This window comes from Cyprinus carpio, chromosome B24, assembly GCF_018340385.1.
Source record: "Cyprinus carpio isolate SPL01 chromosome B24, ASM1834038v1, whole genome shotgun sequence".
NCBI classification, from domain to species: domain Eukaryota; kingdom Metazoa; phylum Chordata; class Actinopteri; order Cypriniformes; family Cyprinidae; genus Cyprinus; species Cyprinus carpio.
The window spans coordinates 11015326-11041904 of NC_056620.1; the positions used below are offsets into that span (position 1 = coordinate 11015326).

The 26579-nt window shown below is 37.4% G+C and overlaps 2 protein-coding genes across 3 annotated transcripts in view; one reads left to right on the plus strand and one right to left on the minus strand.

The window, feature by feature from the left end:
- Positions 1 to 19145, plus strand: part of LOC122142211 (docking protein 6-like) — a 111698-nt gene extending 92553 nt beyond the window's left edge. The window contains exon 9 of the mRNA XM_042752032.1: positions 19026 to 19145. Within this exon, the coding sequence (XP_042607966.1) occupies positions 19026 to 19066 (41 nt within the window). The 3' untranslated portion in view covers positions 19067 to 19145. The remainder of the gene's footprint in view (positions 1 to 19025) is intronic.
- The window catches only part of rttn (rotatin), a 70288-nt gene that overhangs the window by 1813 nt on the left and 41896 nt on the right, over positions 1 to 26579 (minus strand). For both annotated transcript variants that reach the window (XM_042752025.1, XM_042752024.1), the window contains exons 31-46: positions 25944 to 26102; positions 21978 to 22055; positions 21629 to 21806; positions 21252 to 21349; positions 19940 to 20036; positions 19635 to 19830; positions 19072 to 19159; positions 17055 to 17205; positions 16825 to 16962; positions 16025 to 16221; positions 14503 to 14608; positions 13896 to 13993; positions 7905 to 7985; positions 6804 to 6930; positions 738 to 946; positions 252 to 528 (exon numbers count right to left, since the gene is read on the minus strand). In XM_042752025.1, the coding sequence (XP_042607959.1) occupies positions 252 to 528; positions 738 to 946; positions 6804 to 6930; positions 7905 to 7985; positions 13896 to 13993; positions 14503 to 14608; positions 16025 to 16221; positions 16825 to 16962; positions 17055 to 17205; positions 19072 to 19159; positions 19635 to 19830; positions 19940 to 20036; positions 21252 to 21349; positions 21629 to 21806; positions 21978 to 22055; positions 25944 to 26102 (2278 nt within the window). The remainder of the gene's footprint in view (positions 1 to 251; positions 529 to 737; positions 947 to 6803; positions 6931 to 7904; positions 7986 to 13895; positions 13994 to 14502; positions 14609 to 16024; positions 16222 to 16824; positions 16963 to 17054; positions 17206 to 19071; positions 19160 to 19634; positions 19831 to 19939; positions 20037 to 21251; positions 21350 to 21628; positions 21807 to 21977; positions 22056 to 25943; positions 26103 to 26579) is intronic.

Genomic DNA, 26579 nt, shown 5'->3' on the forward strand with positions numbered 1-26579 from the left:
TAACAATGTCCTTACTAACTTTCTGGGCAAAAATATCTTAATTTGTTTTCTGAAGATGAACAAAGGTCTTACAGGTTTGGAACGACATGAGCGTGACTAATTAATGACAGAATTTTCATTCTCTGTGTGAATTATCCCTTTAACCATGCCCACTGAGCCTTATTAGATATCGGCACTGGCATTATCCACTCAAAGAGGAACATGTTGATCAACCATTAAAATGTAAAACCTTGTAAATCCAGTGCTCATACCATTGGCTAAGACTTTGGGCTTGTTAGCGGAGCAGAAGCAGATGTTGTGGAGAATGAGCAGGATGGTGGGTTTAGAGCTGGAGTGTTTGGACTGGGCCAGTCCGACCAGCAGCTCCAAAGCCCCTCGGAGCCTGAGGATCATCTGCTGTCCGTCCTCCCCAAACGACACGTTCAGCAGCAGCTTGAGCCAGAGGAACAGAGGCTCCGCCGCCGGACTGCTGCTTCGACCACCTGCCTTAGGCATAGGGAGAGACAGGAAGTGCTGCAGGAAGTTACTCTAGGGAAAACAGCAAGAAAGAAGGCTTTGTTAACACTTCTCTATGAAACAAAAAATCAGATATGCAAACAAAAGAGTCATAAAAGGTTTTTTTTTTTGCTGAAGACCAGAATTATTTAGCTATATTTACAGCCTGAAGTGTCTCACAAGGTTATATTTCTCCCCCCACCCCGAAGTATTTTTTGCTTTAAACATAACCATTGAGTTACCTTTAGCAGTACCCCTTTGCAGTCCCTTGAGATGGCCAGGTTGGCCAGCAGTGAGAAAGCCAGACTGTGGATGCTGCTGTTGTCAGGGGCAACCTGGGAGGCCAGTTTCATCACCCCATGCATCAGTGAATTTGTGACCGCAGTCTTAGGAAGAACAGCCTGAACTGAGCCAGAGCTACCACTGCTGCTGCTACATAAAGCACTGCATGCTAGAAGAGAACAAATGAGAGACAGAGCGAAAGAGAGAGAACATGAATACAGACAACATGATTTCCATGATTATGAAAAAAAAAAAAAAAAAAACTAAACCGTATACAAATAGTTACAAAAAACTAAGCAACTGTATCTCAGAAAGATAAAATCACAGTGTTAAGGAAACAAAACCCTGAAATGGGCCCAAACACCTTGTATATCAAAACAATTGTAGCTTTAAACAAACATTTCACTCATTATTAATATACTAATAGTTATTAATAAATACTAAATATGTAGTATACACATATGTATACATACTGTATAACAGAAAAAGTCTGGGGTCAGCAAGATATTTTCTTTAAATAATTATGAAAATATGTAGAATTTCTACAGAACTCTTACTGATTTCACACTTATGAATGGTTCTTTCTTTCTTTTTTCCCCGTGGTTCTGCAAAAGTGCTATAGGAAACATTGCCAGTGATATAAAACCACACAAGCCTTTTCTTTTTGGTAATCTATTCATCTTGTCTTAAAATACCACTGCACAGTTGTGTAACAATGAGCGTGGAAACTCAATGGAAACAGAATTGTTCCACTGTGTTTAACTCTCTCTATATATATATACAGTAACAATGCTGCATTTAGTCAAGGGTCAAAACCACTAAATGTCTTACTTCTGGGTAAGTGGAAAGACGCAAGACTGCAGGTGAATCATTTAACATGATGCTGGATTATTGAGAGACCTCAGCAGGGTTTTGCTTGGTGAAGAAATCCAATATTAATCGGCCAGATGAAAGAATGATGGTTGTGTGTTGCAGGTTAATGAATTATAAAATAAAAATGACACAGGACAGAATATGATGGTGAGGAAAATGTGCTGGATTGGCTGATTCCATAATTGAAGAACCATCCTCAAGAACTTTCAACATCACCTTGAGAAACACCACACATGACAGTATGCTATTGTAACCTAGTGCTGTTAAATGATAGTCACAGTCAAAACACACACACAGGCGCAAAAACACAAATGTGTGTGCACCCACCCACCCACACCCATACGTATATGTACAGACTAACACACACCCATGCGCTGCTGGCTCTTCACAGGTGTGAAGCCACATCCTGTCTCAAAGCACAGCTTTCCATGAGCTCAGATAAAAAAACAAAGCATTCATTGTGTTCAGGTAAACACACTCACCAACAGAAACTTTCATGTACAACACTTTCTCTCTCACACACACACACACAGAAACACGTGTAAATGCTTTCATGTGTAACCGTCTCCTTCAAACAAACACACACACAAAGCAGTTGTTCCAGATAACATTCAGATTTTTAAATACTTTTTCTGTAATATTTATAAGAAAGGAAGTCTTAGATTTCAAAAACCTATTAGATAATTAGATCAATTTCACTTCAAGTCAACATGAAATCAAAATTAATGATTTTATTTATTAAATACTGCACTGTTTATTATTTATTTATCTGTGCACAGTATTTTATTTATTTTTTATTCACATGCAGTGGTGCGAGGGCAGAACAAAAATTCCTCCCCTCCAGCAACCTGTCACTCACAGGAGTTCGCGGCCAACGACAACAAACCAATAATTTCCCGATAGACAAAATCAAATTCCACACGACTTTTTTTTTACTCATTCGAGAATCAAGGAAGGAAAGATGATCTCAACTTGCGTTTCGACTTTGAGAAGCAATAAAAAATATTATTTTAAATGTTTATGTTTGCTGCTTTTGAATGTTTGGAAACTGCAAGATATTTCCAGTATTACCACGATAGAAAGTGCATCGCCGTTTGCTCCGTAGTTGCAGAGCGGTCAGAGAAGCCATGATGACCCCTGTCCACCAGCGAAAGCACCTGCAATGGGCACATGGCCATCAGAAATGATCTGACAAGTACAACCTACTTAAAGATTGTTGCAGACCACAGACTCCAATGCCAATGGCCTCTTTCAGCAGGATAATGCACCCTAAAACACTGCAGAAACAGTTCAGGAACGGTATGAGGAACATGACAAAGAGTTTAAGGTGTTGCCTTGGCCTCCAGCTTGCCCTGATCTCAATCCGATTGAGCATCTATGGGATGTGCTGGACAAACATATCAGATGCATGGAGACCTAAAGGATCTGCTGCTTATGTCTTGGTGCCAGATACCACAGGACACATTCAGAGGTCTTGTAGATTCCATGCCTTGGTGCATCGGATCTGTTTTGAGGGGGACTTACACAATATTAGGCAGGTGGTTTTAAAGGGATAGTTCACCCAAAATTAAAATTCGGTTATTAATTACTCACCCTCATGTTGTTCCAAACCTGTCTTATAATGTGCATTAATTTTAACCTTATTTGCTCAATGACTCCCAAACAATTCACTCAGCAATTAATTTTTCCAAATCCCTCCTTTGCGTGATGCTAATCTGCGGTGATTGGTTCTGATTGGTCATTTTCATTTCCATTTCAGGTATCCTGTAATGCCTGATAAACAGCGTTTATGAGCGCAGTGCTGCTTTGTGTACAGCCGTTACCGGGGAAACCGGTTATTTTATGCTCCAAAGGTGGACCAACACGAAAATCAATTTTTGGGATTCGTTTTAAAAACAACTCATTTAAATGATTCAGAGTCGACTCTTTCTTTTGAAAGACAACTTTCAGATTTAAAACTTTGCAGGATGTTTTCATTCACTTAGAGCTGTGTTACACACTGCATGAAAGGTAATTTTCAAAAATCCATAATAGGGGTACTTTACGATATTTTTGTTTAAATCCAAGAGCTTTCTGACCCTGCACAGAAAGCAACGCAACTGACACGTTCAAGACCCACAAAGGTAGTAAGGACATTGTTAAAATAGTCCATGTGACATCAGTGGTTCAACCTAAATTTTACGAAGGTACGAGAATACTACGGCATAATTCCAGCATAACTGTGTTTTCGCAAGCGACAACTCAATAACAATTACAACGAAACTGCGAAACATTAATCCAAGCACACAAACTGCAACTTCTCACACTGGACTGACAAGCACAGAACACTATTTAAAGTTCCAGCTTCAGAGGATACGAGAGAGTGGTGGATTTATTGATTTATTTACTGTATATTATGCTGCTGCCACACAGATCTAATATAAACATGCAATTTCTTTTCCAGCTGTTTACCTTCACAGACATAACTGACTGTTTTTGTAACTCGTGTGTTTTTGCACAATAAGACATGAAAGAGAACTTATTTTAGGACTCGCATACATAGTGACAGCTGTTTCTGTACGTGTGCTCCGGATGTGTACACGCAGAAAACCGTATATATCACACGTTTAAACTAATATGGTTTAAATGCATGATTTTAGTGCGATAGACATGATAATCAAAACCAAACGGATGTTTTTTTGGAAGAATATTTGAGGTACAAGCTGTAAAGGCACAGCCCTATTCTGGAAAAGAGACTAAATATACGAAAACAGCGTGTTTCTGCTTTCACTCAAAACAGACATTTTCAAAATTATATAATTAATGATCTGTGGGGTATTTTGAGCTAAAACTCGACATGCTTGGAGTGGTCAAATGGGGCATCTATCTATACAAATCTATGGGTAGAACAATGAGCAGGATATTATTGTTTACACAGTTGTCAAGGATACGCAGAGCGAATGTGGGCAGCCATGCATCAGTTTCAAAAGTCTCCGTTCTAGTCCGTTTCATAGGTCCGATTTAGGTTTCTGGTGGTTGGTGCTTTCAAAACCTATCAGGACCTTTCCAAAAATCCGGGTAAATTTGTTCTGGCAATCATATCGTTCTTATGGAGATGACATGATTACTCTGAGTTGTTTACAAAGCTCAGCTGATTTTTAATGAGTTTTTCTATGTAAATAGGTGCTAGACGGACATCTTTGACCATTGCGCCTTGCAGCTTTATCAACGTGTCACGCTTCTCCATTCATTAGGGCTGCAACTCTGCAATTGGATGCTATTATGTGCATCTTGTGTTTATAAGAGCAAAAATTTCTGATTGGCTAGTAATGTTAGTTTGGTTAAGAATGAAAGCTGTGCTCCTCTCATACCATTGGTAGACAATCCAGAACTGTGCCGGAGAACTTAAAGCCTTTTTATATATATACAACCCCAATTCCAAAGATATTGGGACGTTTTGTAAAATTAAAATCAAGAATCTGTGATTTTTCTTATTCTCTTTAACTTCTATTTAATTGACAAATGTACAAAGAAAAGATTTCCAAATTCTTCACAGACCAACGTAAATGTATTTTATAAATATGAACAAATTTGGTTTTTGATGGCTGCAACACACTCCAAAAAAGTTGAAAAGTATAGAATATCCACGTTAAACTGTTTTGAAACAGTTCACAGTAAGCAGATGAATAGGTAATAGGTCAAGGTATCATGTTTGGGTTAAAAGGAGCATCTCAGTCTGTGCAAGCAAAGCTGGATCATGGCCCTTCACTTTGTGCCAAATTTCACGAGATAAGTGTCAAACAAATCAAAAATCACATTTTGCAATGCAAAATTGCAAAGAAATTTGTCTTTCACCAAGTACCATACATAATATTGTGAAAAGATTCAGGGAATCCAGAGAAATCACAGTACATGTAGGGCAAGGCAGGAAAACTCAGTTGAATGTGTTTGACCTTTGAGCCCTTAGATGGCATTGCATACGAAACCATCATGCTGCGGTGTTAAATATAGCCACATGGGCTCAGGAGTACTTCAGAAAACCACTGTCATTTACCACAGTCTGCTGCTGCATCAAGAAATGCAACTTGAATATCTGTTACTCTAGGAGAAAGCTTAACATAAATTATATGCAGCGATGCTTCCGGGTTCTCTGGGCCAGAGCTCATCTCAGATAGTCAAAAAGACAATTGTGTGAAAATGTGTGCTGTACTCAGTTGAGTCCACATTTCAACGTGCCTGGGAAAAATGGATTTCGAGTTCTTAGTCCCAAAGACCAAAGGGACCATCTAGACTTTCATTAGCGACAGAAGCTAAAGCAAACGTCTGTCATGGTATGGGGGTGCAGCAGAGCAAACAGCATGGGTGAATGACATATGTGCAAAGGTACTATTGACTCCTATTGAAAATGTAAATGAATGTATGTGTCATGAAAAGGAGAATCAGACAATGACAATCACAGACTGCTGAGCTTTTGAAGTCTTCTATTAAGGGAGACTGGACAAAATGATTTGACAGTGTTGTCAAATTGATGTGATAGTGTTAAACATGCCTCTGTTCCAAATTTTTGGAGTGTTACAGCCATCAAACTAAAAATGTGTTCATGTTTACAAAATACATTTATGTTGGTCAGTGAAAACTTTGGAAATAATTTCTTTGTACTTTTGTCAATTAAATAAAAGTTAATGAGAATGAACAAATCACAAATTTTATTGCATTTTACAAAATGTCCCAACTTCTCTGGAGTTGGGGTTGTGTGTGTGTATATATATATATATATATATATATATATATATATATATATATATATATATATATATATATATATATATATATATATATAATAAGCTGTAAAATGCCAAAATTGCTCTACCAGACAAAGTAATCATTTACACCTGAAGTACCTCCCCTTAACACAAATGCTCCACACTAGTTTCCAGTAATCTGGCAGCACATTTCGACTATGACACAATCCCTTCTGTAGCTGTCGGGCTCTTGTCAGCCTTGCATTTAGTACACAATGGCACTTACTGTACCGCCACATGACTCATGAGACGGTTACAGTGAGCACAAAGCCCATACATTATCTCAGCACCCTGTCTCTCGCTTTCTAATCCTCTTTTACTCCGTCATTCCTCTTTTTTCGCTCTCTTTCCTCCACCTCTCAGAAGACTGACCCACTGTGCAGTTAGCCGTGTAGACACAGAGCAGTTCCAGGGCTGCTGTCATGGTGAGATCATCGAGCAGGAACCAGGGCCACAGAGCCATCAGCACCGCTGCCAGACGCAGCTCTGTAGCCACGGCCTGTTGAGACAAAACTTGGCGGTATCAGTCAATACTGCATATTTAAGTGCATATTTAGAAAATCTCAAAATTAACTATATCTCTAACTATATTAATTCATAATAAAAAAAAAAATTCACATTATTATACGTATAATTATATTGTACTATTATAAGTATACTTATATTTATTTAAAATACACATTACATATATATATGAATATGAATATTAATATTATTATTTTTGTTTTACTTTTTTTCCCCACATTATAACACTAGCTCAGGGCTGTTTGCTTTCACTTAAGACTACCATCAGGGACTGCAATCTGCCTGTATGGCTAAATCTGACACATTCACATGTACAGCTGATGTCAACAAACTTAATATAGGTGAGATATTTTTTCTATTTACTTGCATATCATATGACCAAAAAAAAAAAAAAAAAAAAATTGAAATATTTATTAAAAAAATAAAATAAAATAAAAAACAATATATATATATATATATATATATATATATATATATATATATATATATATATATATATATATATATATATATATATATATATATATATATGCATGCATGCTGTTTTTTATTGTTTTTAAAAAAAATGTAAGAAGGGAAATTAAATAGTGACAAAATGTTCATTCTTGACAGAACAGTTTCTTCAAAACCAAAACCTGAACATTAATTGAAAGGCTGTAAATTGGGGTGTTTAAGCCTAACCCTAAATATTCATTCAACAATCTCAGGTTGGTTAACTTCCTTTGTACTTCAGAGAAATGGTCATATGACTGATTACATGCACACAGTCTTGCTATATGTTGTGTAGATTTTCTTGTAAAGACTGCACCTTAGTCCTTACAAGAAAAACTGCATGATGCCAGCAAGACTTTTTCACACCCACAAGACCCCTGTGAGAGCGTCTGCGGATACTGTACAATGAATGTAACTACTCAATCAGCACGGGGAAGATTATTTGAAATGACGTACTTTGCATTCATTATGTTGATACAGGCAATTTCGCAGTATCTCTAGAATCATCTTAAGTTCTCTCATGCTGTTCTCCACCTGCTGACATTGAACAAAGACGGAGAAGTTAGAACAAGATATCATGCTGATAGTGGTAATTTTTATACCGTCTTTTTTATATATGCAAACATTTGTGCCTGTTTCTATTAATTATAATTGTAACACTTCATAATGTTTTATTAATAGGTCTTAGCAAAAATTACATGTTTCGTAACAAATGCACGTAGCGCAACATGATGTACTGACATAGGGAATGTTCCTGGATAGACATCCTGTGTCATTCCTAGAAAAACATTCATTTCAACCATCATAGGCCTAGCACTAAATTAAGACTGCATAATTAGTTAGCAGTTTTGACATTCCAAGACCAATAAAGGATTTTGATCCAGAAACATTCTTCAATCACTGTGATCAGTTTACATATTTTCAAAAACAAAATAAATGTAAGATAATAGTATTTATTTATTTATTTGGTATCGTTATGTAAAAAAAATCCTGATTGTAATAAAGTAAATAATTTTTTTAATATGTTTAAGTTTTTAATAGTGCTGGGCAATGATTAATCACAATTAATTACATCCAAAACAAAAGTGTTTGTGTACATAATATGTGTGTGTGTACTGTGTATATTTATTAGAAAATATTTACATGTATTTACAAGTACGTGTTTATATTCCTATAATTTATTATATATAAAAATATATTCAATATGTAAACATGACATATTTTTCTAAATATATACATGCATGTGTTATATACATAATGAATATACACAGTACAGGCACACACACAGGTGCATTTCAATAAATTAGAATGTCGTCGAAAAGTTCAATTATTTCAGTAATTCAACTCAAATTGTGAAACGTGTATTAAATAAATTCAGTGCACACAGACTGAAGTAGTTTAAGTCTTTGATTCTTTTAACTGTGATGATTCTGGCTCACATTTAACAAAAACCCATCAATTCACTATCTCAACAAATTAGAATACTTCATAAGACCAAAAAAAAATTTTTTTAGTGGCCTTCTGAAAAGTATGTTCATTTACTATACATGTACTCAATACTTGGTAGGGGCTCCTTTTGCTTTAATTACTGCCTCAATTCAGCGTGGCATGGAGGTGATCAGTTTGTGGCACTGCTGAGGTGGTATGGAAGCCCAGGTTTCTTAGACAGTTGCCTTCAGCTCATCTGCATTTTTTGGTCTCTTGTTTCTCATTTTCCTCCTGACAATACAGGTTCAGGTCTAGTGAATTTGCTGGCCAGTCAAGCACACCAACACCATGGTCATTTAACCAACTTTTGGTGCTTTTGGCAGTGTGGGCAGGTGCCAAATCCTGCTGGAAAATGAAATCAGCATCTTCAAAAAGCTGGTCAGCAGGAGGAAGCATGAAGTGCTCCAAAATTTCTTGGTGAACGGGTGCAGTGACTTTGGTTTTCAAAAAACACAATGGACCAACACCAGCAGAGCACATTGCACTCAAAATCATCACAGACTGTGGAAACTTAACACTGGACTTCAAGCAACTTGGGCTATGAGCTTCTCCACCCTTCCTCCAGACTCTAGGACCTTGGTTTCCAAATGAAATAAAAAACTTGCCCACATCTGAAAAGAGGACTTTGGACCACTGGGCAACAGTCAAGTTATTCTTCTCCTTAGCCCAGGTAAGACACCTCTGACGCTGTCTGTGGTTCAGGAGTCGCTTAACAAGAGGAATACGACAAACTGTAGCCAAACTCCTTGACACATCTTGATGCCTTGACCCCAGCCTCAGTCCAATCCTTGTGAAGTTCACTCAAATTCTTAATCGATTTTGCTTGACAATCCTCATAAGGCTGTGGTTCTCTCGGTTGGTTGTGCATCTTTGTCTTCCACAGTGTTTCCTTCCACTCAACTTTCTGTTAACATGCTTGGATACAGCACTCTGTGAACAGCCAGCTTCTTTGCCAATGAATGTTTGTGGCTTACCCTCCTTGTGAAGGGTGGCAATGATTGTCTTCTGGACAACTGTCAGATCAGCAGTCTTCCCCATGATTGTGTAGCCTAGTGAACGAAACTGAGAGACCATTTTGAAGGCTCAGGAAACCTTTGCACGTGTTTTGAGTTGATTAGCTGATTGGCATGTCACCATATTCTAATTTGTCGAGATTTCCACGACATTCTAATTTATTGAGATGTACCTGTATTATATACACAAAAACGTTTATTTTGGATGCAATTAATTGTGATTAATCATTGCCCAGCACTAGTTTTTAAATATGACTAATATTTTGAATCAAATCAAAGTCAGTATGATTTAACAGCATGTAGGAATCCATTCTGTCATCACGTGACAAGAAAACAATAAAGCAGGAAATTATACAACAGAGAAGAACCTCATGTCCTCATGTTACCCTCAAATTATATTACTTCAGGTTTTACTTTGGTAAGGACCGCAGGAAAAATTTAAATAAAATGTTTGCAAATAATTACGATGCGAACACTGGCATGTAGATACAAAGAAATGTTTAAAACTGTACTATTAGATTGTAACTAAAAAAAAAATAAATAAATAAAACACATGCGTTTCAGACTTTGACATTTCCATGACATTTATAGCCATTTCACTAATAATCTGCATTATATACGTAATAATGATTGTTGTATTATTAATTAAAGTTATTATAAAACAGTACAAACTTCAGGAAATTAACTGGTTAAATCAACTGAACTGAAGGATCGTTCAGTTTTGTCATTTTTTGTCACATTTGTCTCCCTCCCTTCACCTGCCTCTACCTCCCTCCTCCCTCTCAACAGGCTTTCAGTGTTTCTAATGTTGAAGCTGTCTGTCATGTTGCTGGAACCCTCCGTACCTTCCTCCTGTGAGCACTCTTGCCAGTTTTCACAGACTCCAGGTGAAGCTCTGCGTAAATGTGTTTCATACGTTCCACACAGCTGTCAATCTCACCAGCTGAAGAGGGAGAAGAGACATGTATCTGTCTATGTACTCATCCATCAGACAGTGACATCAGGCATTAGACACAAATATAGCATCACCTGGGACTGAAATTAATCTGTTATGTGAGATGTCCTCCTAGTTGAGGGAACAGCAGCTTTTTAACTGCTACCTTTTAAAGGGACATATTCTATGCTTCTAGGATTTTTCTTGAAGTTTACTCAAATGTTAGTAAAGTTGTTCGCACCAAAAAGTAATTAATTTGTAAGAAAACAAAACAGGATATTTATTTTACTATACCTATAGGACGCTGAATATACAATATGTAGTTGTACTGTAGGTGTTCATATGCAAATGTGCTCATAGTTGTGACATCAAACCAATAGTGTTTGATTTCCATAAATGGTTTGGGTTGAATGGGGAGGGAGTCATGCACTGTGAATGCTAGCAAATGTCTACATTGTATGTCACAAGTTAGCTCCTCATCGTGTGTTTGTGTTAAAGATCAGTGATGTAATCTTTACCTTTACATGCATAACTCTGAGCGCTGGAGCTACAGGCTAACAGAGACATGAGCGCTTTGGCCGTCATCTTTTTCAAGGGGTCCTGGAATGGAATCTTCTCATATTGCTGTAAATTAAACAGGAAGCACAAAATGTTTGCATCTTGTTCTGAATAAACTGAATAATTTTTTGGAATGATTTAATGATTATTTCTTAAAATATAAATACATGTAAGAATGGCATATGTAAGCATAGTGAAGCAGTTTAGTTTTAAAATACTACTAAGTAAATTAAATCAAAGTCAGTATGGTTGTGTGGGTGATATATATATATATATAGTCTTATATCAAGATCCAACATTCAAACGCTTGCATATAATTCATCAGCACAAATATGGCTTATCATCTGCAATATTAGAAGTATTAGAAACTTTACATGGCCACTCAATCTGATGTTAATCTAAAAATATGTGCACTATTCAGTGTCTGTGCGGAATATGGAAGCGCAGGACAGATGGAGGCGCTGGTGCACACTCACTTGCTCTTAAAATACTCAATTTTTGCGCACACAGATAAGAGTAATACATCTTTCGGATCTGTAAAGACTCTACCTTTATTTGTGTGCACTCACAATAACAACAAAATGATGAAAGCAGTTTATTTCACTTTTGTAAAATAACGAAAGCAAACCGGATGTGCTTTCTGCCGATGTACTCAATACTTGGTAGGGGCTCCTTTTGCTTTAATTACTGCCTCAATTCAGCGTGGCATGGAGGTGATCAGTTTGTGGCACTGCTGAGGTGGTATGGAAGCCCAGGTTTCTTAGACAGTTGCCTTCAGCTCATCTGCATTTTTTGGTCTCTTGTTTCTCATTTTCCTCTTGACAATACAGGTTCAGGTCTAGTGAATTTGCTGGCCAGTCAAGCACACCAAACACCATGGTCATTTAACCAACTTTTGGTGCTTTTGGCAGTGTGGGCAGGTGCCAAATCCTGCTGGAAAATGAAATCAGCATCTTCAAAAAGCTGGTCAGCAGGAGGAAGCATGAAGTGCTCCAAAATTTCTTGGTGAACGGGTGCAGTGACTTTGGTTTTCAAAAAACACAATGGACCAACACCAGCAGAGCACATTGCACTCAAAATCATCACAGACAGTGGAAACTTAACACTGGACTTCAAGCAACTTGGGCTATGAGCTTCTCCACCCTTCCTCCAGACTCTAGGACCTTGGTTTCCAAATGAAATAAAAAAACTTGCCCACATCTGAAAAGAGGACTTTGGACCACTGGGCAACAGTCAAGTTATTCTTCTCCTTAGCCCAGGTAAGACACCTCTGACGCTGTCTGTGGTTCAGGAGTGGCTTAACAAGAGGAATACGACAACTGTAGCCAAACTCCTTGACACGTCTTGATGCCTTGACCCCAGCCTCAGTCCAATCCTTGTGAAGTTCACTCAAATTCTTGAATCGATTTTGCTTGACAATCCTCATAAGGCTGTGGTTCTCTCGGTTGGTTGTGCATCTTTGTCTTCCACAGTGTTTCCTTCCACTCAACTTTCTGTTAACATGCTTGGATACAGCACTCTGTGAACAGCCAGCTTCTTTGCCAATGAATGTTTGTGGCTTACCCTCCTTGTGAAGGGTGGCAATGATTGTCTTCTGGACAACTGTCAGATCAGCAGTCTTCCCCATGATTGTGTAGCCTAGTGAACTAAACTGAGAGACCACATTGAAGGCTCAGGAAACCTTTGCACGTGTTTTGAGTTTGATTAGCTGATTGGCATGTCACCATATTCTAATTTGTCGAGATTTCCACGACATTCTAATTTATTGAGATGGTACCTGTATTATATACACAAAAACGTTTATTTTGGATGCAATTAATTGTGATTAATCATTGCCCAGCACTAGTTTTTAAATATGACTAATATTTTGAATCAAATCAAAGTCAGTATGATTTAACAGCATGTAGGAATCCATTCTGTCATCACGTGACAAGAAAACAATAAAGCAGGAAATTATACAACAGAGAAGAACCTCATGTCCTCATGTTACCCTCAAATTATATTACTTCAGGTTTTACTTTGGTAAGACCGCAGGAAAAATTTAAATAAAATGTTTGCAAATAATTACGATGCGAACACTGGCATGTAGATACAAAGAAATGTTTAAAACTGTACTATTAGATTGTAACTAAAAAAAAAATAAATAAATAAAACACACATGCGTTTCAGACTTTGACATTTCCATGACATTTATAGCCATTTCACTAATAATCTGCATTATATACGTAATAATGATTGTTGTATTATTAATTAAAAGTTATTATAAAACAGTACAAAACTTCAGGAAATTAACTGGTTAAATCAACTGAACTGAAGGATCGTTCAGTTTTGTCATTTTTTTTCACATTTTGTCTCCCTCCCTTCCCCTGCCTCTACCTCCCTCCTCCCTCTCAACAGGCTTTCAGTGTTTCTAATGTTGAAGCTGTCTGTCATGTTGCTGGAAACCCTCCGTACCTTCCTCCTGTGAGCACTCTTGCCAGTTTTCACAGACTCCAGGTGAAGCTCTGCGTAAATGTGTTTCATACGTTCCACACAGCTGTCAATCTCACCAGCTGAAGAGGGAGAAGAGACATGTATCTGTCTATGTACTCATCCATCAGACAGTGACATCAGGCATTAGACACAAATATAGCATCACCTGGGACTGAAATTAATCTGTATGTGAGATGTCCTCCTAGTTGAGGGAACAGCAGCTTTTTAACTGCTACCTTTTAAAGGGACATATTCTATGCTTCTAGGATTTTTCTTGAAGTTTACTCAAATGTTAGTAAAGTTGTTCACACCAAAAAGTAATTAATTTGTAAGAAAACAAAACAGGATATTTATTTTACTATACCTATAGGACGCTGAATATACAATATGTAGTTGTACTGTAGGTGTTCATATGCAAATGTGCTCATAGTTGTGACATCAAAACCAATAGTGTTTGATTTCCATAAATGGTTTGGGTTGAATGGGGAGGGAGTCATGCACTGTGAATGCTAGCAAATGTCTACATTGTATGTCACAAGTTAGCTCCTCATCGTGTGTTTGTGTTAAAGATCAGTGATGTAATCTTTACCTTTACATGCATAACTCTGAGCGCTGGAGCTACAGGCTAACAGAGACATGAGCGCTTTGGCCGTCATCTTTTTCAAGGGGTCCTGGAATGGAATCTTCTCATATTGCTGTAAATTAAACAGGAAGCACAAAATGTTTGCATCTTGTTCTGAATAAACTGAATAATTTTTGGAATGATTTAATGATTATTTCTTAAAATATAAATACATGTAAGAATGCATATGTAAGCATAGTGAAGCAGTTTAGTTTTAAAATACTACTAAGTAAATTAAATCAAAGTCAGTATGGTTGGGTGGGTGATATATATATATATATAGTCTTATATCAAGATCCAACATTCAAACGCTTGCATATAATTCATACAGCACAAATATGGCTTATCATCTGCAATATTAGAAGTATTAGAAACTTTACATGGCCACTCAATCTGATGTTAATCTAAAAATATGTGCACTATTCAGTGTCTGTGCGGAATATGGAAGCGCAGGACAGATGGAGGCGCTGGTGCACTCACTTGCTCTTAAAATACTCAATTTTTGCGCACACAGATAAGAGTAATACATCTTTCGGATCTGTAAAGACTCTACCTTCATTTGTGTGCACTCACAATAACAACAAAATGATGAAAGCAGTTTATTTCACTTTTGTAAAATAACGAAAGCAAACCGGATGTGCTTTCTGCCGTCTCGGTTTCTGTGAATTTGAGTGTGAAACCCCGTGTATACCTTTGCCTTACAGACATTAAAAATAGATCTATAGAGAGTGAAATGTCTACTTTCAAATGAACCAACTCAAATTGAAAACAAATATTCTCAGATTATGTAGTCCACATGAAACATGCATACAAGCGCGTCCACCACTGCAGAGATGTGTCATCGACTCCATTTCTTAAACCAGAAACAAAGAAAGCTCTAGTTTATCAATGAATCATTAAAATGTTAATGCAGCCTACTTACTGTTTTTCACTGACACATTCATAATCATTACTTCTGCCGGTGTGCCGTGGCAAGCTTTATGCATGTGCTTGAGTGCTTATTATGCAATGTAGGTGATTAAAGGCTCATTATAATGATTTAAATGGCTTATTAATAAACGTGTTAGTTTAGTCAACTAATGCTTCAAACGAACGACTTCTAGTCAACCAAAAAAATCCTTAGTCGAGGGCAGCCCTAATGTTACTTATTTAAAAGTATGTGTGTGTTATATATATATATATATATATATATATATATATATATATATATATATATATATATATATATAAATGTGAAAAAATAAGCATTGTTATAAATCTGATTTTTATTTCTTGTCATTATGGTGTATGGAGTGTAGACTGATGTGAAAAAATAAGCATAATTTTAGAATTTTTTAGATCTGTCTTTTAGTCATACTTTTTGTCACTGACCCATACATAGAAGGAAGTAGCCAATTGAGAGATGTGTAAGGTGGCCAACCAATCAGAACTGAGATTGCCATTTTGAGAATTTTTATGTGATATGAGTCCACAAAACTGAATCTCTTACCTTTAGTAATAGTTCACAAATGACCTCCCCAGACTCAGAAGAAAGGACTGCAGTTAGCAAGGAGCCGGCCCGATCCTCCGTGTGGCCTCCTGATCTCCTCTTAGCCTCTTCTGTGAACAGCACACACAGAAAGTGCAGGGTCGATGTGTAGAGAGAAGACTCGGCTCCCGATTGGTCCAAACACACTCGGAGAGTGTCTGTCGTGAGAGAAAGCAAAGACTAAACATAAAGAATGCTAATATTTACTTTTCCAAGCTTTTCTCAAACTCAAACTCTGAGATGAGAAGATGCAAAAGATGCAAAACTTCACAACAAACAATCTTCACCACAAGGGAACATCTGACGAAAAAGTCTCTCCAAACTCACAGGCTTTTAAAAACAGCTTCCAAAGCCTGGATACCTGCAGGCAAGTCAGCAAGTCTACTGCCCACCCACCTGTTTTAGGATTTTCTACCACATCCATCAGATCTAAAGCAGGCTGATTGTTCTCTCTGTCTCTGTCCCAGTCTGTCATATGCAGCAGGGACACCTAACCACACATACAGGCATAATGAGCTGGCCTCCCACTGCATCTGTCTCCATCTCCATCTCCTCAGCTGTCTCCTTCCTTCTCAACATCTATCTAGCACATCTTCTTCCACCTAAACTCCTCAATCTTTCTTTTCCCTCCATCCCTTTGTGCTTTCATCATGTTTGCCACCATTTTCTATTTGTACTCTTCTGTTTCCTTCTGCCTTCCCTTTCCATTTGCTTGTCTCCACCCTTTGTAACACACTTTGGTGTGTGTATGTGTGTGTCACCTGAAAAGCGCTGCCAGTGTTTCCCCAGTGCCACACCGACAGATGGGCCGACCGCAGCTTGGTTCCTGCGCAGCAAAGTAGCCAGGAGCATCAACACATCCGCCCAGGTGTTGAGCATTGCACCCTGGGCCTGCGCATCTGAGGACCAAAACAAGGAAACACTCATCAAAAAACACTTTCAAATCACTTTTTCTTTCATTTGAAGGGGTTGTGGATTTGCTGAAGACTACCCAAGTCAGCGACAGACAGCATGAGGATGGAAATGAGGTTGTTCAGCAGGGGTTTGAAGATCTCTCGGTGGAACGGCATATCCTCACTGTGTACTGCTGCTGACTGCAGGAACTTACACAAACTTTGCACATAATACACACTACTCAGAACCTGAGGGAGAAACAGGAGGGTGAGGGGAGAGAAATACAGAGTCAGTAGGAACAAGTGCAGTTACCTATCGAAAAACACACATACAGCACATTGGTTTCATAACCCTGAATGACAACAAATAGGTGACTAACTGGAGCGGTGTTGAAGAGAAAGTGGAACTAAACCAGAAACCAAGATTCTCATGTATTCCACTTTCAGCAGAACTGCTTTTGTCAAGTTTAAAAGGGGTTAAAAAGGGTCAGTTCACCCAAAAACCAAAATTCTGCCATTCATTACTCAACCTCATGTCGTTCCAAACCCATAAGACCTTCGTTCATCTTCGGAACACAAATGAAGATATTTTTATGAAATCCGAGAGCTTTCTGACCCTTCATAGACTGCAACGCAACTGACGTTCAAGGCCGAGAAAGGTAGTAAGGACATCGTTAAAATAGTCCATGTGACATCAGTGGTTCAACAGTAATTTTATGAAGCTACGAGAATAACAAAAATAACTTTATTTAAACATGCTTGTGTGATGAGCATGAACAAATGAGCTTTGTTCTAGTGTGTGACGCACACACAAGCCTCTGTTTACTATATGCGATTTGCTCTGTGTATGTGTTTTGATGTGAATAAAAGCCTACAATAAATCTGATTATATAAATCAATAGTGTCTCCTCAAAAGACTTGAATTAAAACACTTGATTTCATAATATGATCCCTTTTTGAGTTTTTTGGATCTTCTAAATTTTGGTAACCTGACCTTTCAATGGAGGAACTGAGGTTTCATTAAAATATGTTTGAATGACAAAAGGGAGAGTAAATGACGACAGAATTTTTTGGGGGCATTACTTGAAGCTCAAAGTATTTAAGAGATATAATAGAGCAGACACTGGACAAGGATGAAACTTTCTAGCGTGCACGTTGTCCGTCTGTGTTCGAGCTCACTATCAAATGGAGTTTACTTTGAAAGGCTAGATGTTTGGCTGCATGTATGTAAGAGTTTGAATGAAAACTGTAAACTCTTCTCACTTACTTCGCATTTTATTTATTTGAATTTAATATGTCACATATTATCGATGTGCAGATTTTGAAGGAAATAGATTTATTCATGGTGCAATGTGTTAAATACTGCTAGCAGTACTATACTTTTAGCTAAAATGATCATAAAATTATCAAAAATATTTAATAAGCAATCATGCATGTGTTTAAGTCCCTGTTTACACTAGTGCGTTTTTGTTTTAAAACAGCATTTAAAATAACTTAAAATGAAAACGATCCTTGTCTACACTGGTGTTTTCACTGCGTTTTAGAAATGATCTCCATCCACACTACACACCCAAAAACGCATGTCACATGACCATTAATGCATGTACAACCATAGATATATATAGGTAGATGCCCTATTATTTAGATGGCGGGCACTTCTACGTGCTTGGAGCGGTCGAATGGGGTATCTACCTATACATATCTATATGTAAAACTATGAGCATGATGTTATTGTTTACAGTACACGGTCATCAAGGATACGCAGAGCGAATGTGGGGAGCCATGCCATCGTGTTCAAAAGTCTCCGTTTTGGTCCGTTTACACTGAAACACAACCCCAGGGTCTTCAATCTAAAACAGGGTCTGCAGCATTTTCACTGTAAAGTCTCCGTTTTCACAGGTCGAAAATGCCAGAGTAGTGTAAACGACAGGCATAACCGTAGCAAAAGGTATGCATTTTAAAACGAAAACACACTAGTGTAAACATAGCCTAAGGATGTATAGAATTTTGTGAATGATGGGTGTTCCAAATTTGCGGAAATCTGTCAAGCTTTCTGTAATGTTCTGCAGAGGTTCCCTTATGGTGGAAAATGATGGATGAACTCCCATAATGCACCTGGTTCCTGGCATCTTCCATAGCAGCTGGCAGGAGAGGTGTCCTTAACTCATTGACACACTGAGATATGGCCGCAGCATCAACAACACTGAAACAGACAGCACAAAACCAACAGAAAGTCATGAAGGTGAGTTCGCAGTCTAAACAGATGAATACAACAGACACATAAATAGAATCTAAATATAAAAATGGTTTGTGTCATTTTTGACATGTTTCTTGGGTCTCGCTGTTTACCAGCAGAGACAAATTAACCACAATTTGGTATTTAGAAAGAGTGGGCAGATGGCAGGCAGGATGTGGTTGTGTTAAAGACAAGTGCTGTCAGGTAAACCAAGAGAACATATTTATATACACGTGTGATTGTGAAAATGAGGTGAGAGGCGTGCATAGGGTTGCAGTATGTCATACATACACATGTGTAGTGCATGTCTGTGTTTAACAGCTTAGAAAATCTAAATAAATATTCAGCACTTTGCTAATAAAATGTCAGTATGACGCTTTAAAAATATAAATAATGGCAGAACTTTGCACAACATCTGTTTTTCTTCACAAGTCTCTCTAACCTGGCCATGTTCTCAAGTATTTGGTTCTGTTTGAGGGCAGATAGACTAAACTCAGGAAGCACAGCCAGCAGGTTGTCCAGTAAACCGCATACTGCTAGCAACAGGTGAGGTGTTACTATATCACTAGGCTCGGTCATCCCCCCTGGGTGGGACTCTTGAGTGAAGGCGGAGTCTGAGCTGTCTGTGTCACTCTGACCTATAGCATAAAAAATAACAGCAGCCTCAAATTACTAAATGGGGGGAAAAAAAACATTCTTGTCAAGGCCAAGCTGTCAATTCCTTGCCTTTTTCCCCTCAAGTCATACCTTGAGCAGTGAGTCTGTTGACTGGAGTGTCCTGAATTCCAGCAATAGCGGAGGTTGGAACTGGAGAATGAGTCCCACTAGAGCTACCTGATGGAATCTAAAGAACACAAAGACATACATAAAAACAATTTGGAAATAATGCAGGCTAATTTTTGCTAATCTGATGTTGCTTGCAGCTCTCTGTAAGCGTGTAGCTCTCTTATACGTTATAATATCATTATACCACATTCCATAGATTTTCCACCCAAAACAGCATAGAAAATGTTAGAAAAACCAGCAATTTCTTTCTAACTTAATTTTCATTTAAAGATATTGATTATTCAGGGGTTACCAAGGAATTGCATCACTAATTATCTTATAAATTTACTACTTTGGCAGATAAAGGCAATTTGGTAGTAGCTTTACTTAACATTATCAATTATAATATTACAAAACATATACAAAACAGGCTGACTAATCACTCAGTCATGCATTTGGTCATTTTAAGATTATCAACTGCCAACTGTAAATTCCAAATATTGTCTGCTTTAGCAGTTTGGTTTGTAAAATTCACTATTATATTATATTATTATATTATAACTAACAATGACATTTTATTTTACATTACATTATAATATAGTACAAATAATAAAAATATAAATTACCATTCGAAAGCTTTTTATTGTTGTTGAACTCTTTTGTACTTACAAAGGCTGCATTTATTTGGTCAAAAATACAGTATATTATATAATTCTGATATATTGATTTGGTACTTAAGATTACTTTTCATTACTTTTTTATTATATCAGTTTTGTTTTACTATTAATTGTATTATATTATAATTATTATTTTCAGTGTATTTTCAGTGAAAATAGTTAATATTTTTGTGAAAACCTTTTTCAGGATTCTTTGATAAATATAGAAATGACAAAGTTTAAAATTAAATGTAAAGTTTAAAATGAATTTAACTTTATTCAAATAGAAAACAAGTCTTCCTAGCCCATTTACAGATGTGTTTTAAGCATATAACTTAATATTTCAGTAAACAAAACATATATCTTAATTTTGCATCTCGGGTACATGCATCTTGATTTAAGAATGTTAAGATATTTGTATTAGAACACAAGACAAAAATACTGAGCAAGATTTTTTTTTTTTTTTTTTTTTTGCAGTGCATGCAAAATTTAATGCCATGATGATGTATATAAGGCTTTCTGCTCTGATTTAAGGTGTTTTAAGGCATTCATTTATGGAAGGTGAATCAAGACATTAAGACCTGCAGAAACCCTGCTAGAAGAAAACCTTGGTCGACTACAAATTTATGTCTACTGACCAGAGTACTGGAGGTGGACATGGATCCTGAGCCCTGAGTTTGGTTTAGAGGAGCAAGCATCTCTCTCCAGTGCTTCAGAGAATCATTCAGATCTGTCTCTACAGAGAGAAACACACACTGCTTCATTTACAAACAAAACAGAAAAATGTACTACTAAATTATATGCACTGGAATAATTACCTCAAACAGCTACCAATACTTTAAATTCTGTTATAACAAGCAAATGATAAATGTAAACACCATCATCTAAAATATGCAGCACACTGGCCATGATCTCTAGTACAGAACAGTATTAATAATGTGTGTAAGCATATGGATGTCACCGAGTCAGACATCCATTAATAGCTGGCAGTGCTCTGGGCGTGTGGACACCATACCCTGAGTGACATTGGCTGGAGGTGGAGGGGGGCTTAGGGTGAAGGCATGTCTGCCCATGTAACAGCTCTTCACCATCTGGCCCACGCTCTCAAAAAACTGGCAGTGGTACAACAGAGCCTGCAGGGCAGGAAGCCCGACCAGACACAGGCCTGAATCCTCATCATGCACACAGGGGCTCTGGTAGACACAAAAAAAGAGAAGAATAGAAGATAAAAAAGAATATACAGAAAATATAATACTAAGAAACCCAGAAATCACCATAGACAGATCTGTTATGTCTACAGAGCTTTTAAGAGCGGCTGTGTTATTGATATTCAGTTCTGAAAGTTTATTCTCATGTAAACATACCTGCCAGGCACACTCTTTGGCCTCTTCTGCATTAGCAGGCATTGGCATCACAAGGAGGTTTTGCAAAATAAACGCTGCCTATAGGGAAGGGGAACATAAAAATCAGCAACACTGCCATCTTCTTGCAAATGAATGGAAATGCATGCTGGTTGAATTCTCAAAGGAATCGCACAAAGCAAGGGGGAAATTCTTTAAAAAGAGAGAAATGCAAACACATTTCCTTGGAAGTGTGACTGTCTATGCTTGTTTAACCTCTTTTTCTCTTCCTGTTTCTGAATATGTCTTTGTACTAAACCTATAGTAATAATGAAACATTCAGAAATAGATCACAGATCTGAACAAATATGACTTGCAGAGCCCTTCTGACTTTCGACATTAAAATATAATCATAATTGCAGCTTATTCTAACCTAGAACGCCCACTTACACAGGAAGTGGGCGACTGATTGCTTTGTGCAGCTACTAAGCACTTTATTTCTTTGTACACTACTGGTAAAAAGTTTGGATAATTAAGATTACATTTTAATGATGCAGAGGTTTTTTTCTTTATATATATATATATATATATATATATATATATATATATATATATATATATATATATATATATATATATATATATATATATATATATATTTTTTTTTTTTTTTTTTTTTTTTTTTTAAAGAAGTCTCTTATGCCATGTCTACACCAGACGCAGAAGCTAAAGGCTGTCTACACTGGATGCAATAAAGCGACTGTAGCAAACCATTTGTACTTTGTGTGAGTATGTCATAAATAGATGAGGCATCATTTACTGTAGAGGGATTTGTCATGTTGACACATTTATTTGATTAAAATGCAGTAAAACTGTAATATTGTGAAACATTGTATTAATTTAAAATAATATTTCTATTTGAATATATGTTAAAATGTCTTTTATTTCTGTGACCATAAAGCTAAATATTCAGGAGCCATTACTACAGTCTTCAGTGTCACATGATCTTTCAGAAATCATTATATTTTTATCTATTGCTCAATTATTATTGGTAGCCAATGATTAAAACAAATAGAAGTCTTCTGTAACATTACAAATGTCATTACAGTCAATTTTATTAAACTGAATACATCCTTGCTGAATGAAAGTATTATTTATACTATTAGTTATACTTCTGTATGGTAGTGTGCCACGGTTTCCAAAACAAAAATATGAAGCAGAACAACAGTTTAACATTTATAATAATAAAAAAATGTAATCAGAAAAGAATGATTCCTAAAGGATCATGTGACACTTAATACTGAAGTAATGGCTGCTGAAAATTCTTCTTTGCATCACAGGAGTAAATTCCATTTTGCAATATACTTAAGTAGAAATCTCTAGAGAGAGAGAGAGAGAGAGAGAGAGAGAGAGAACGTGACTTTACAAAATGGGACGTGCATGATTTATAGAAGTATGCTATATTAGATTTATTAATGTTTTAAAAAGCGTGAAAGAGAACTTGCGCTGCTCCTCAGGAAGACACCGTTTTATACGCTCAGAGCAAGTGGCAACCTCCCGCTCTCTCATGTGAAGCCAATAAGGAAGTGACAAACTGTAATTCGACAACTGGCCACTAGAGGCTGGCTGCAAAAGGGAGTTAATCCCATAGACTCCCCATGTTAAAACGGCCAACTTTACAGCAGAAAAAAAACATGTTCACAGCCTGGTTAAAAAAATTATTTTGGTCTATATAGCTAATTTTGCCCTTCATGAGAACTGTGACAAGGGTGAACTTTTTCTGTTTAAATTCTATTAAGCCTTAAAGTTCTGCATAATTAAGGGCGTGGCCACTTGAGTGACAGGTGGATTGCCGCTGCTGACACTGCCGGGGAGCTAGGTGGGCGTGACTTCAGCAACCAGCTCCCGTCTTTTTGCCCATTTTTGATTATCCGGGAGTGACGCATGGTGACGCGCTGTCAAGATGGCGACAGCCCACTCCGCCCACTTTGAGCTTCAAAAACGCTCTTCAGGAATCTACGGGTGATGTCACGTACAGTACGTCCATGTTTTTATACAGTCTATGGCTCAGAGATGCAGCTGAACACGGACATGCAAAGTCATCTTTTAGCTCAAGGTGTGTGCCTAAATGGTCAAATACATGCAAAAATGTGTTAAAATACAGCGCTTAGTGATTATTCATGTATACCTTTGTCATTCATGTAAGAAATGAGCGTGTGCTTAACCCTGTAAGACCCAAATTTAGAAAAAGAAAACTGAAAAAAACTGAAAAAAAAAAAAACTGTTGTTGTGGGAGGCATCTAATGCAAAAATAAGTTAGTTTTTATATTTTAGTATGTTTTTAGTGAAATTTTGTAATATTACAACATTGGCCTTTAGGGTAGCATAATTGCAGTGATTTTTTTGCTGATCTCTACAATGTAGATGTCATAGCAACCTTATTTACAGGAAATATATATTTGATGTGTATCACTATCTTTTAAATAAATCACTTAAAAAGTTTTGGTCATATAGCCCCCTCATAATCATGTAAAAGGGGTCATATGATGCGATTTCAAGTTTTCCTTTCTCTTTGGAGTGTTACAAGCTTTCAGTGAATAGATAAGATCCCTAAAGTTGCAAAGAATAAAGCAGGGCATGACGTGCAATTTTTAATTTTACTGGTTAACCACTGTGCCAAGCCTCCCCTTCCCTCCATCACCCCCCCCCACACACACACACAAAAAAAAAAAAAATTCTAAAGTTTCTTGAATAACATATATACAGTGTGACAGTACTGAACACCACTATGTGTGTGTATGACAAGGCTAATGCATTAAAACCTTCAGTTAAATCACCGTTCTATATTAATGCGCTGCTTTAATTGATGCGCACACACATCAGAGATTGCGCTGTGCAAAAAGTAACATTCAGAAGCTCATAAACTTGTTGTCAGTGCTGCCACGCAAATTTTATTAAAGATACTGAATTGCTACATTATATTTTTCAGCAAGGAGGGGGTTTTTAAGTAACTACACTGTTTTTAAGTAACTAAACTCATTATTTGTAGAGAGAGACACAGACACAGACAATTTACACATCTCTCTCTCTCTCTTTCAAAATGGCCATATTTGAGAAAAAATAAATAAATTGAGTCGTTTGCATCACTGGATATGGATGTCAGTCATTTAACATTTCTATCGTAAACGTATCATTAAAAGTTGACTAATGATTTGCAGCTTCATCTTACTTCACTCTCTTTAACGTTAAACTGAGGCTTCGTGCTCTGCTTCTGTCAACAGTAAACCCCACCTACTTTGATTTGATTGGCCATCTCAGTCATTTTGACATTGACGAGAGCTGTTAGACCACTGAGGCTTTGATGTTAAGTGCCTAGTATGTGCAGTGGTCGTGGGTTCCGTAGACTAGCGCAAGTTAATTCTCACACTTTAATAGTATTTATAGCTCCTAACAGGCTGTGTGACTATGAGAAGTTACCTCAAAATGTACGTCAGTATGCAGTTTTCCCTATTGCTTGCATGCCAGCGATTATCCCACTGCGTGCCACTGTTGGAACGCGTGCCGTAGGTTGCCGACCCCTGGACTAAAGTCTCAAACCCAAAGAGACATTCTTAATAAAAGTTCAGACTCATCCATGGCCTCCTAAAACGCCTCGTTTTAACACCCCCACATGTCTATGTCAAGATGTGGGAAGATTTGCATGACGCTGCCCAAATGTTCAGGGATAGACAGAAAGTTTAAACCGCATAAACACATTTCATTACACCAACTACACAAAATAATGTTCTTTTTAGCAACGTCATATGACTCCTTTAAATAATCATGATTACAATATTGACCAAAATAATCGTGAATATGACTTTCCATTTTTTTGAGTCCAACATGCATCAGATGGTCCATGAACTGACTGAGGGCAGTCCATAGACTCTCAGTATGAAGCAGTCTGGGAGTTTTTTGTGTTGTTTTCAAGTTTAAGCTGGATGGACTCACCTCTCGGCGCACCATACTGCACTCCTGTCTTTCCAGCAGGATGTTGAGTACTGTGGCCCACAGACCTCCTGAAATGTTCTGGCAACTCTCTGACAACGCCACACACCCTCGCTCCAGCGAACTCAGAGCTGCACCCACAGCTAGGCTGGCGCAGCGGACCTAGAGCCAGACAAATACACACACACACACACTTGTGTTCAGACCCAGCACATGTGCTTGGCAGTGCTAACTGCCATGAGCTCTTTGGCGTGTAGCACTGGCACTAATTTGTGTTTGTCATGCCCATTATTTTCAGTGCTCAGCATCTGCTGAGCTGAGGGAGGCCTGGACACGCACGAGTACTTGGGAAAACTATCCAAAACAGAAGGCCAATGCACACAAATTGCTAAATAAGGTTTTCATCAAAATTATGGACACGTACATTTAATAAATTTACATTGTCTATGATTGCATTCAGTGCAAAAGTACAGAGAATGTTAATTTAAAGGGGTGGTTTTTCTAGGCTTGATTGTGTTTATGGGGTGCAGTCTAACGTGTTCATGCTTAGTTTTTTTTTTAAACGCATTATTTTTCACATAATTAACCTTTATTCAACTGCGATCTGTTCCTTCTCTGACAAAAGCCTTGATTATTTCT